Source organism: Erpetoichthys calabaricus, chromosome 5, assembly GCF_900747795.2.
Source record: "Erpetoichthys calabaricus chromosome 5, fErpCal1.3, whole genome shotgun sequence".
NCBI classification, from domain to species: domain Eukaryota; kingdom Metazoa; phylum Chordata; class Cladistia; order Polypteriformes; family Polypteridae; genus Erpetoichthys; species Erpetoichthys calabaricus.
The window spans coordinates 153,082,297-153,095,027 of NC_041398.2; the positions used below are offsets into that span (position 1 = coordinate 153,082,297).

General features: G+C 34.1%; 1 protein-coding gene across 6 annotated transcripts in view; it reads right to left on the reverse strand.

Moving 5' to 3' along the window:
* pdlim5a (PDZ and LIM domain 5a) overlaps positions 1-12,731 on the reverse strand; it is a 131,623-nt gene that overhangs the window by 88,552 nt on the left and 30,340 nt on the right. For all 6 annotated transcript variants that reach the window (XM_051927747.1, XM_028802145.2, XM_051927746.1 and 3 more), the window contains exon 2: positions 7,822-7,973. In XM_051927747.1, the coding sequence (XP_051783707.1) occupies positions 7,822-7,973 (152 nt within the window). The remainder of the gene's footprint in view (positions 1-7,821; positions 7,974-12,731) is intronic.

Genomic DNA, 12,731 nt, shown 5'->3' on the forward strand with positions numbered 1-12,731 from the left:
AATGCACAACCTTCTGGCACATGGTTGGGTAGTAGAAGTCAACTGATTTACAAACACGTCAATGTGCATGGATACCTTTCTTTATCTGTGGTTTCTAGGTATTAAATTAAGATGAAAAGCTTTAACTCCATTATGCATCTCTGTGACATGCTGGTTGTACTCCCTTCGCTTCAAATTTACAGTATTATGTCACACAACAATCCAAAGTCAAAAAGTCCATTTTATATCTGGTAGCTCTAGCCTATCTTATCCATGTTTGCTCATAAAGACTGCAATCTCTTCACGAAGCTTAAAAAACACGAGCCTGATGAGGCACATCAGCATTCTTTGATATTAATAAAGCAAATACATTTTCAGATCAAACCCAGAAATATCATTCTACTGCCCCTTTGTTTTGTATCCTGCTGAAATTGTCCCTGAAAGGTATTTAAAATGTAACTAGGATGCTCTAGACTTTGAATAAGAGATGTGTTCAAGGTTAATTTTTAGAAATGTATGTTTTGATACTAGTTACCCTTTTAAACTATGGGCACTAAGGGAAATATTAGAGCCAAAAGGAGTGTGTTAATCATCAAGGAAGGAATTTGCTAGTTCTTGTTAAATTATACTGTCTAGTGGCGAACGAAAAGTCATAAAGAATAAACTGCACAGTAACATAAAAAAGAACCATTAAAATATCATTCAAATACAAGATAATGGTAAAGTCTATAAATGTTCTGAGCACAAACAGTGGTCAGCACAATTAGTATCAATAGACAAGATTAGACTTTTTTATTATTATAAAAAAGGTTATTTCAAAAAACAACTTGAAGGAGGCAAATGTAAAATTCAGACAAAAAACTGTCTTAACGTTTGACATGTCATACATTCCTATATGTCTACAAATATGACTGATCACTTTTCTCACATACTATGTAATTATATGTTTCAAAACAAACTTTTAAAAGAATGTGATAATAAATATGACTTTTACAAATCAGAAAATACAAATAAACAGCTACTGGGACCTTGTAAAAGATTAACACAAGATGGAAATAAAGAGCTACAGGAAATTCCTGTAATCTGCTCAATTCCTAAAACTAATTCAATGCCTCACAACACATAAAATTAAAAACTGCATTTAAGCCTCAGGGAATCTTGTAATATATATGCTGCGTAAACTTGCACAATACTCCAAGATCTAAAATTAAGTAACAAAACCCAAAGAGTTTGGTAAAGAGCGGTATAGGGAAAATGTTTTTTTCTCTCAAAAAAAGAAAACATTCCCCCTGCAAAAACAATTTGCATTCCATTCTAAGACTCTTCCCAAGTGTATTAAAAAGAGTACTCCTTTTTACACAAAAAAAAATATTTGATTAAGCACAGCATAATGTTTCCAAAAGCTATATACATTTTAGTAAAAATATGTACTTTTCTTCCAAGAGCAATGTCTCATTGTTAATGTTTCATTTATCAAAGTCAATATGTTACCGTGGCATTATGAGTTTGTCTGGAATTACCCTTTCTTTGTTATTTATCAATTATTAAAGGTTAAGTTGTCCTTATAGTGGAATTACAAAGTCAACAAAGATCATTCTAAAATAACTTTCTTGGAAATCAAAATTATCCAAATGAACAGATTAGTTTGCAATAGGTGTCTGTAGCAGGATTTTTATCAGCTACAGTACATTAAGTGTGCCATATAAAGTATCATGGTTGCTAGTGGTGTACTTCAAAACAGATGACTGTACTATTCTAAGAATAAGAGATAAGGATTCAGCAAATGAATAGTATTTACTAGGGTAAAACAGCTAACTGAATCTCTCCCAAGTCAGTGCTACAATAAAAGGGAAGTGAATTCTTAAACAATGCCTAAAGCTTTTCCATGATTCTAAGTCGTATAATGTATCCCCTAAGGAAATTACCAAATAATATAAAAATTTCTAGAATGGCTACAATACATAATGCTAAAACTAAAAATAAGTGTAGCACTCTTGTAATGATTTGTACTTCAGCATTTGTGGGGTTTCTGTTAGCTGACCATTCTTGTCTGACCTCTGTCATCAGCAACATCTTTTCACCTACAGAAATGACAATCAGTTCATTTAATTATTCATTCACTCATTTACTGACTTATTTAAATTACACTATTCCTTATAAAGTCTACAGACTTTAGTAAATGAGAATCCTAGGTGGGCATGTTTCTGGGATGCTGGAACCACCACATTAGGAACCAGCAATCATGACAAATCTCTTAGATCTTGTACATTGTAATATTTGGTTTTACAACAGATAAACTTTTTGGTCATGTCTGTATGCCATATATACTGAAAAAAATCAATCTTTTTGCATTATTAAGTAGGTGTATTTAAAGATGAGGCCACTTATAAGATTCTGTGTTGTGGTGCCCAAATTTTAATCTGTTTGAATTTCTGTTTTTACCCCAAAACATCTTTTTAACTAATGGTACAGCCACAATAAATTTCATAGCATTATGAAGTAGTGTGAGACACAATTACCTAGCAACATTTATACTGTACACTAACACAAGTATGCAGAATATGTAAGTGGAAATAGACGTAACTTGAGTACACAAATTCAATTTTAAACAAACATTAACTGATATAAAGCAAATTTAAGTGGGTTTGTGTATTTTCATACAGAACACCATATTACAATACAACCCACCACCTTATTACTTTTAAAAATTAGTTTAGATTCAATTTTATTATCATTGTACAGGTTCAATGAAATGCAGTTTAGCATATAACTAGAAACTGAAAATAGTAGACTAAGGTGCAATAGACAGTGGGTGCAAACAGTACATTAAAATGTAATAAATAGTAAGGTGTAATAAGGCAGCAAACAAATGAGAATATATATTTATATAATATTTGAATTTACAAGTTGTAGTACTGTATATAAAAGGAAGAGTATATACATGTGAATACTGATCAATAGTACAGATGCATGGTAAGAATAAATATAGATATATGAAATATTTTTATACACATACAGAAAAGATATATGTAAATAGGTGAAAACATACACAGAGTACAGTCCGAAGTTATTGATATTTAGAAAGGTCAGCTATTGAGTGGTAAAGGTTGAAAGTTCAGAACTGTAAAGGTGTTATGAAAGAAACTGTTCCTGAGCCTGCTGGCACAGGACCGAAGGCTCCTCTCTGGTGGAAGGAGGGTAAACAGTCTATGGTTGGCGTGTGAGATATTCTTGATGATGCTGTGAGCCTGTTTCAGACATGGTGTATGCTTCAGGTCAGCAATAGTCGGCAGCAGGATGCCAATGATGTGTTAGCTGTTTACACCACCCATTGCAGGGCCTTCTTGTGAGCTACAGAGCAGTTCCATTGCATATCGTAATGCAGTTTGTCAATATGTTCTCCACAGTGTAGCAGAAAAAGTTCAACAGAATCTGAGGAGACAGGCACGTTTTCTTTAGTCTGCTCAGAAAGTAATGTTGAAAGTAAAGTTGTTCTGTTTTTTTTAACCAGACTGGAAGCATTTATTGCTCAAGAAAGGTCCTCGGAGGTGTGTGCACCCAGTAATTTGAAGTTGGAAACACACTGACTATAACAATTACTTGCAGTAATTTAATGGATGAATTTGTTATTATTTAAGTCAGTTATTTCTTCACAATGGATGCATATATTAATTTGCCACTTAAAAGTAAGCTGTAAATATTGTAAAACTGATTATCCATGGTGTTTTAAGATGAAAAAAAAGCACAAAGCAAAACATTGTTGGGACATTTAGCCATTGTGACTGTGCACTTTATTCTACCTTTTTGTCTTTCTCTCCATCATCTTTTAGGACCAGGGACATGGATTCATCATGGGAATACATCACCACTGATATTATTCAGTGTGGTTGCACAGCTGCAAATTATTGTGTCTGTTCCTGACAACTCTGTGGTAATAACTGAAAAAGTCACGCTTATTATCACTTATATTCTTCAATTTTCATTTACATGTTTGGCTGATGTCTTTATCCAAGGCTACTTTCAACATATGAGAAACAATTGATTTATTTTTTTTCCCAGTTGGAACACAGACAGGTGAAGAGACTAGCCCATGGTCACACTGTGTCAGCAGCAGGATTTCAATTCTCAACCTCAGGATTTAAAGTTGAAACTCTTAACCCCTACGCAACACTGCCTGTTTTTATTACATGGTAGCTCATTTCATTATTTCACAAAGGTATTTCCTCCTGCTGCTAGACTGAAAATGTACATCTGGGCTTCAGAGAGAGAGAGAGAGAGAGAGAGAGAGAGAAAATATTGTAATGACCCAGAATTCTGTGCAAAAGACTGCGCAAGCCACTTTACACCTATTGCAGGTGAGGTGGCCCTAAAATGACTTTCAGGTTTCTTCCACTCATGCATGCCACCTGGTTCCACCTTACTCCACTTGCTGGAGGCTACATATCAGGGATAATGGGCTCTAGAAGCTAGGAGACATGTCAAAAGTGCTCTCTAAGTGGTGTACTGTGTCAGTCTGTTATTACAAACCATGAGAGCTCATAACAGTTGGAAAAATAGAATTGCACAAGCAAAAGTAGGACTATAAAATGAAACTAGCTTAGTGCCTGGGACTAGTTGGGGTTGTCATAACTTCATCCATGATGAAAACTTTGAGCAGACAATTTCTAATTTCCTTTCATTATGCAAAGGATGCCTCATAAATATGCAAGTCATATTTTCTTAAATATAAACCTTCGTAGGTTCAAACTGGACATATCTGATAAGTTTTAAAGCTTTTTCATTTATGTATGGACCCATGTAACCTTCTGTCCCATTGTAAGTTGCATGACCAGATAAGGTATGTTTAAAATTTATAAAAAATGCTTCATTTTAGAACGCAATTTTATTTAGCAAATTAATACATGCCATGATTGTGAAGAAATAATTTCAGCTTGAAAAATGCCAAACTTATCCTTGAAGTGACCTGTTCACACACAGTTTGATGACTGTCTGTACCATATATTTAAACTTGTTCAATCTATGAATGAACATCAATCACAGTAATTAACAATGAAACTTAGCATCTCTTGAATAACAAAGGTTGCTTTTTATCTTTCCATAAAATACAAGTTACTTTTAACAATTGCTAGGGTTATTTTTAAACTTATAAATCTCAGTACAGTATGCACAAGTTGTGACTGCAGTCTCTTAAATTTATAGCAGGCGGTTTAAATGCGGCTTTACATCTCTAAAATCCATAACTCCAAAAATTTTATTTTCACAGCATCTTATTCCCACTAATGCTTATACAAAGCCTGGCCTTTACATGCAATTGACAGAAAAAATGCAATGGCTTACATTTGAGTACCAGTTCACTATACTTTTTTTCTTCTTCTTGCAAATACACATGCTCATAATAAGAATTTTTTAATTTAAATTAAGCTGGTAATGTGATTAGATTCTTAAAAACAGGGTGACTGTAGTACAAAGCTATAACAACCCTGAGTGACAGTAACAATGAAATGTTTCAATATTCTTTCAAAAATGTTGCACTATTCATACATTTAAAACAAGTTCAACTTATGATCAAGAATCAAAATAAAGATAAACATACCATGTACTGTAGTTAAACTATATTTTACTTTGCCCAAGATTGTGGCACTGTTCAGCATACTTATAGAAACTCATTATTCAAAATAAAAGGGGCATTTGCAACACTCGAGTGAATTGTAAGAGGTGATACAAGATTGTTCTTTCAGAAAGAGTCTCTACGTTTCCATCGTGGTCTTTAAAGACTGATTAATTCCACATACATGGCTATAGATTTTTCAGCTTAAATCCCTCTCAATTAATAAACTATGGCCTTGAACTTTATGAAAATTCCTCACTGTCTCATACCTAAAAGTGTACATATTTACAGTAGTTGGTACAACACAGTCAGATAAATCAGTCTGATTAAAGATGAAGTGGAAAGACCTTTTTCAAGTTCAATGGTTGGGCTCAGCATATCAAATTTTATATTATTATTATTGCACACACAACTTCAATTTAACCACCTACATAGCCTGCCAGCAGATTCTAAATATCAATTTCATTCATTACTAGGGACATTTTCGATGTACATGATAAATGTCCTCCTGAAATATACAAATCTACATTGGTGAATGACAACATCAAATATTTTTATTAGCTTTTTTATTATTTAGATTTTTATTAGCACGTTTAATTTTATAGGGCTTTTTTGACAGAGAAATATTCTTCTCCATTTTCTGTTTCTAACATTATAAGGCTAATGCTCCCAAGTGTATTGTTAAGACTGAGTACAAGCTCTGAAATGAAAAATGACTTTGAAGAATCATAGTGTGGAGACTAAAGCTAATTCTCAAAGTATAGAGTACTCCAGTATTTTTGCTATTGTTCCCCCCCCCCACCCCCCCAATTATTTTTACAGCACGAACCACTTCTGTTTTCCTTACTAATTATTCTCTAAAGATAACATTTTATACAGGAGTGGGCATAGGCAGGTTTACAGTTGTGAGTATACGAAACACAGTTTATTCTTGTATTATTATCTATCCTCTTTAATAAAGCCCCTGTGTGCGTCCAGTGTCTGTGTGTGTGTGTGTGTGTCTTCTGGTGAAGTACGCATGCGTGGGGCACAGCGTGATGCTTCAAAGCAGATGCTTCAAAGGCCGCCTGGCGCGTCACACAAGACAGAGAGGGCGGGACCTATAAAATATCACGTGGGCGATCCAATCGGATTTCGGTAAATGAGGTAAGCCCTAAAACATAAGGCATGAAAAATCCAATCGGGTACTGAGACATGGAGAGCAGCTTCCCCAAAGAGGTGGGATTAGTGTTTGTTGTTTTGTAAGTGTTCACTCTGAGGATGTCAGATTTGCGATTAAGAAGCTGGGCCCGGTAAAGTGTAAAGTGTCAGTCGTTGAAGGGGTTTTCCTAAATATACAAATTTTCATATTACAATAGGATGACTTTTAAAAGTAGATTTATTTACGCACACATAAAATCCGTTGCTGGGGAGACACCACACATAAAATAATCAGCTGCACGCCAGCACAGATTAAAATACTTGCTGGGGAACTGCACAGTACTTGCTGGAGAGACGCAACAGGCATGATTATCAGCTGGACGCCACACATTACATCAGTTGCTGGGGAGACTCTGCTGATTGCCCACTGTTGTGACAGAAAATTAAACGCATATTACGGACATCAAAGCCAGTATTACTATCAGAGAAAATTACAGGCTTTTTACGGAAATACAAACCAGTATTACTGCAAGACTGTTCCTACTAATGTTTATGTACTACTGTTCTAGCGCCCGTTATTGTAACGGGCTTAATGTCTAGTTTATTAATATTTGTATTATACATTTGCATTATTTGTCTTATTTCTCTTCTTCTTATTCTTATTGTTATTATTAAAGTGTGCTTGTTTGTAGCAATGGTAACCTGCATGTCTTTTTACATAAGTAACAACTGTAAACTTACAACAACAACAACAACATAACATTTATTTATATAGCACATTTTCATACAAATAATGTAGCTCAAAATGCTTTACATGATGAAGAAAAATAAAAGAAAGTAAGAATTAAAATAAGACAACAGTAATTAACATAGAGTAAAGTAAGGTCCGATGGCCGGGGGGGACAGAAAAAACAGAAAAAAATAAAATCTGTTAGGGGTTCTAGACCATGAGACCGCCCAGCCCCCTCTGGGCAAACATTTACTATTGCCCACCCCTAAATGTGTGTGTATATATATAAAAATGAAAGACTAAATTAGTAGAAAAAGAGTTTCATAGAACAAAGAAAGACGTGTAATATGTATGCAGTACTCACTTTTGCAAAGTCATGCTCAATGATCCAGTGCAAGATTTGATTTTGTTCTGGGCTTCAAGGTGAGTCATTGTTTCAGAGCTGATTCCGTCGATTGCAAGAACCAGATCTCCAACAGCAATGTTTGCCAAGGCTGCCTTTCCTCCTTCAGTTAACTATACATATATAAAAAAAAACAAAAAAAAAAACCCAATGGAGCATAAAATTCAGTAATACATTTTGAAGTGATTGATTTTAAACCTTGTTTAATATATTTATATTATTATAAAATATGTATTTATATTATACAAAGAATGGTAGATTTGTTAGTGAGTTTCAGCAGCATGGTTCGATTCTTTTTTATATGAAAAAACTTATCTACTTTAATAACTGATTAACACATAGTAAAACTTTCTAAACCCTTCATTCCAGCTGTTTCAGGGTAACGTATTAATGGAGCCATCTAACTGCATTTGTCCCCCCAACACTCAATGAGAGAATACTTTTAGAGTATTGATTGCAGCAGCACAGTCTCCTCTACCTTTTGTGCATGATACAGTTTGAAAAAAGTAACTGGATAGAACCAGTAATGTTGACAAAAAATTCTTCAATACCAATATCCACTGAACAGTTAAAGGAATAACTGAGCAGAAATAGCTATATTAAAGGACTAGTTTACAAAGATCACATAAATACAAAAAAAAAAAAACACACGATTGAGAAATTAGAATAAACGTGAGTAAGCTTGAATGTAAGCTTGTTTTCCAACTTCCTAAAAACAATATTGATCACTAAACAAAGATGTTCTGTTCTTCCACTACCACTCAAATTTTTTATGTAAAAAAAAATATATATCAGAAGTGAATTAAATCTTGCCAAAATGTGATTACAACTTAACACAGTGAAAAATTAAACTAACACTTGGTGATAGGACACTAAAAGTGCTTTAGCATTTGGCTGTAGCCAATATATTCAATGTGAAAGGAAAAACAGCATTCTTCTAAAGTGAAAGGGTATTACATAAACATGCTGGAATTACCAATGAAATTACTTTACAGCCTATCCAAAAAACTGATAAATGACAAAGCCAATGTCCTATAATAGCAAACATGAGGAGTAACTGGGTTTGCCCAGTATTTCTGTACAAGATCATACACATAATTGGATGATAAATGGTTAATTATTTTAATTAGCACACTTTCAGTATAATTTATGTCCCTAATTTACTCATTTCCTTTGTTTTGTTACTTACCAGCATAGTCTTATATATTACATGCAACACATTAGGCTACAAGAGAGTTCTGAAGTAAGAACAGCTGCTTCAACACATCACAAACTAGAAATTAACTGACACCTCAATTATCATTGTACTTGTTTATTTGTATGTTTTGGCTAGTTCTGCATATACTTTCTCTGGGTGCTTGGGTTTATTCCCATATCCCAAAGGCAGACTTTAATGAGAGACTCCAAATTGACCTGGGCCAAGTTAATCGTGAGAATGTGTTTAAATATAATCAGTAATATGTTATAACCCTATCCAGGACTGGTTCCTACCTTGTGCTGGATGACCTCAGGATAGGCTTCAACTTTCTGTAACTCTTTACCATAGATGTGTTCAAAAATGGATAAATGGATAGGCAAATAATGCTTTTAGGATTTCAAAAAAATCTTGGAAATATGACCAAAAAGATCTATTTATCTGTACATGCAAAGTTAACACTATGAAACGTGTCTTAACAGCTGATGTTTTTAATTTACTAGGGGGCTTTGCCCCCTGCTCGCTTCGCTCGCCAACCCCCGTATTTGGTTTTCCAGATACACACTTTTAAGATTTTTTTTCTTTGAATTGTTGCTATTTCATTAGTTTCATTTTTATTTCAGCACTTCTGTAAAAACAATATTTGTAATCTTGCAAGTCCCAATATGCTGAATCTTTTTAATGAGGTCAGGATAGGTTTCTCAGTTTGGAATTTCAGCATAGACAAAACGATCTACATCATCAGCAATTAATATATTTTTTTTTTTTTACAAAGTAAAAAAGTAAGTAGAGTTCTGCATTGGACTCCTGTCTGTAAAGTCCTGCTATTTTCCTCTCACAGTTCCAAAAGTACATGGGGTTACCAAGGTGATACCCCAGCTTTTGTCTATGTTTTTGTACAAGGGCTAGACAGAACGTTTTTGACTCCTGGGGTAAATGTAGCTTTTGAAATAAGCAGACAGATAAATATATATACATTAACAAAGTAACCAATAAATGCATGTGCAGTAAACTCCGTTTTTGAAATTCTCGAGATTCTTTATTTGTCACATGCAGAGTTATACAGGACAACACGCAGTGAAATGCATCCTGATCCGCTTATCAAAAACTGTGCAAAGTTAGAAGAATATCAGTTAGATTAACAAAAAGTCATAGATTGAAAGATAACAGTATAGTAGAACATAATAAATAAGTAAAATTATGTGAATAAAGTAGAATTAAGTGTTAAAGTGCAATAGTGTAGTAATTATTGTGCAAAACCAAAGTTAGACTGGTGCATAGTTAAATGAGGCAGTTTGTTTGTTTGCGCTACTGTGATCTTTACTTTTTTATATTTTCTAATTTTCATATCCTTTAACTTTCTCCACATGTGTATAGCGCCAACGTTTTTGGTTTTTTTTGAGCCTTTCTAATTTCCCTGGTTTCATAGTCTCTATCCTGCTCTGCATGTGTTTAGCGCCAACATTTGTAAAACGTCTTTATGAAGTTCTACTTTGTCTTTTACTCACTGTCATTTAATTCTGAGCCAGATTGGACATGCTTTTTTTTCAATTCCACTTGCTCCGGGCTGATAATTACTTTCCTTATTTTCTGAATTTGCACCTCGATTATTCTTTTTTGCTCACTTTTCTGTCCAACGCATTTGAGTCTCTTTTCTCCACGCTTTTCTTTCTTCTTCGTTTAATCGTCGACATTTCATTTCTATCCTATTCATTTCGTTTCTACCGTATTGACCTTATACACTCTATATGCACTGAGAGCCCTGGAGCTGTGTGTGCTGCATGACTGCCTTTACACTACTGATTCGTTTTTTTTTTTTTGATATTGCTTGTAAGTAGGGTGTGTCTTGCAAGACTCTCATTCTATGTTCCCGTGAGACGCACTGTGGGAGGTCTCTTTCGTCTCGCGGGTCTTTAAATTATCTTCCGAGAAGATCACGTATCGTTGACTATCAGGACAGGGGACAGGATTTCTTTTTATAATAGATAGATAAGCATGGCAAACAAAATCATTCTGAAAGAAACTTTGATTGTTTGTAATAAAATTGTGAAGATCATGTATTGTGATCATCAGTTTTTATTAGAATAAAACTTAAAAACATTAATTCCAAATAAAATGTAAATTTTATATATATATATATATATATATATATATATATATATATATATATATACACACACACACACACACACACACACACACACACTAGGGGGCTCCACATTCTGCTCGCATCACTCACCATCATTTCATTCATTATTTATTTCTTGATATTTGGCAGTAATAAAGCCGTAGTGAATGAGTTATGTCCTTTAAGCGAGCTTCTGCTTGTGCCGTGCTGCGCGCCAATCATTTAAAAGCCTGTACATCAGCTGCTGCTCCTTGTGCCGTGCTGTGTGATCTGCATGTTGCATTGCGCAACGATCATTTAAAAGCTTGTACAGCAGCTGTCCTTTAAGCCAGCTGCTGCTTGTGCCATGCTGCGTGTTCTGCATGTTGTGCAGCGCGTTGATCATTTAAAAGCCTGTACAACAGCTGTCCTTTTGTCTCACTTCCTTGTCTCGCGGGACCTTAAAGTGTCTCCAAGAAATTGTAAGTAGGGCATGACGTGCAGATAGTCTCGCAGGACTTCAAAGTGTCTTCTGAGAAGATCACGTCTCGACCCAAGTTTTTTTTTTATTATAATAGAGAGATTATTTTATATAGCTATATATATATATAAGTGACAGCTGGATTAAAATAAATGTTTTGTTTCATTTAGATACCACAAGGTTATTATTACTTTAATGAAAACTAAACTGAAAATAACTGAAATTGAAATAAAAATTAAACTAAAAGTGAACTGAAAAACAATTCTATTCTTTAAATGAACTAATTTCCAATAGTCTACTCTTCAAAGTTCTTGTCCATCTAAGGTGAACAAAAACATTTTATAGGTGTGAAAACCCATAGGTGAATTCTTTGAAAATTAGTGTGAATTAATTAGCTTTTCTTTTGCCCAAACATTATGGATTTTATCCATGCACAAGCTGGTGCATTATCACTTTTTTGAGGATCTTTGGTTTGTGAAACACAGTGAAGCAAAGCTTAACGATCAGTTTCAACAAATAATGCTGATTTGAAAATGAAAGCCTTGACCATATGATCAGAGATCAAGTTGATGAATCAGAGAGGAGCTCTAGAAATGGCATTTTAAGACAAATATGGTTCACGACCAAGCTGACAAAACTGGTAACAATTAAAATATTATGAAAGGAGTATTTTTAATCAGTGCTGTTTTTATTTACAAACTGTGTGAAAAATGTAACTGGTTTAAAGATAGCTTAAAAGGAAATACCAATTTCAAAAAGATTTGCATTCAATGGTGGGCAAGGTGTGCTAAAGTGAATTGTGGGGCTCACTGAATTATGACATGGTGATCAACTTGGCCAGTATCACCATATTTAAACATTTTATTATCCTTACTCTCTGTCATTATCTTTTTTGAAGGTGGATAAATTCTTTTGATTTTTTTCTTTTTTTCTCAACCTCCTGTATTTACTTCTTTTTTTAAACACTAAATATTTGTGTCTGGGTTTGCTTTCTTCCTTGTGCACAATACTGTATAGATAAGCTGGACTGATTTTAGTGAATTCAATGAATGAATGAATGGAAGGATGGAAAACATTAACTTAAATTT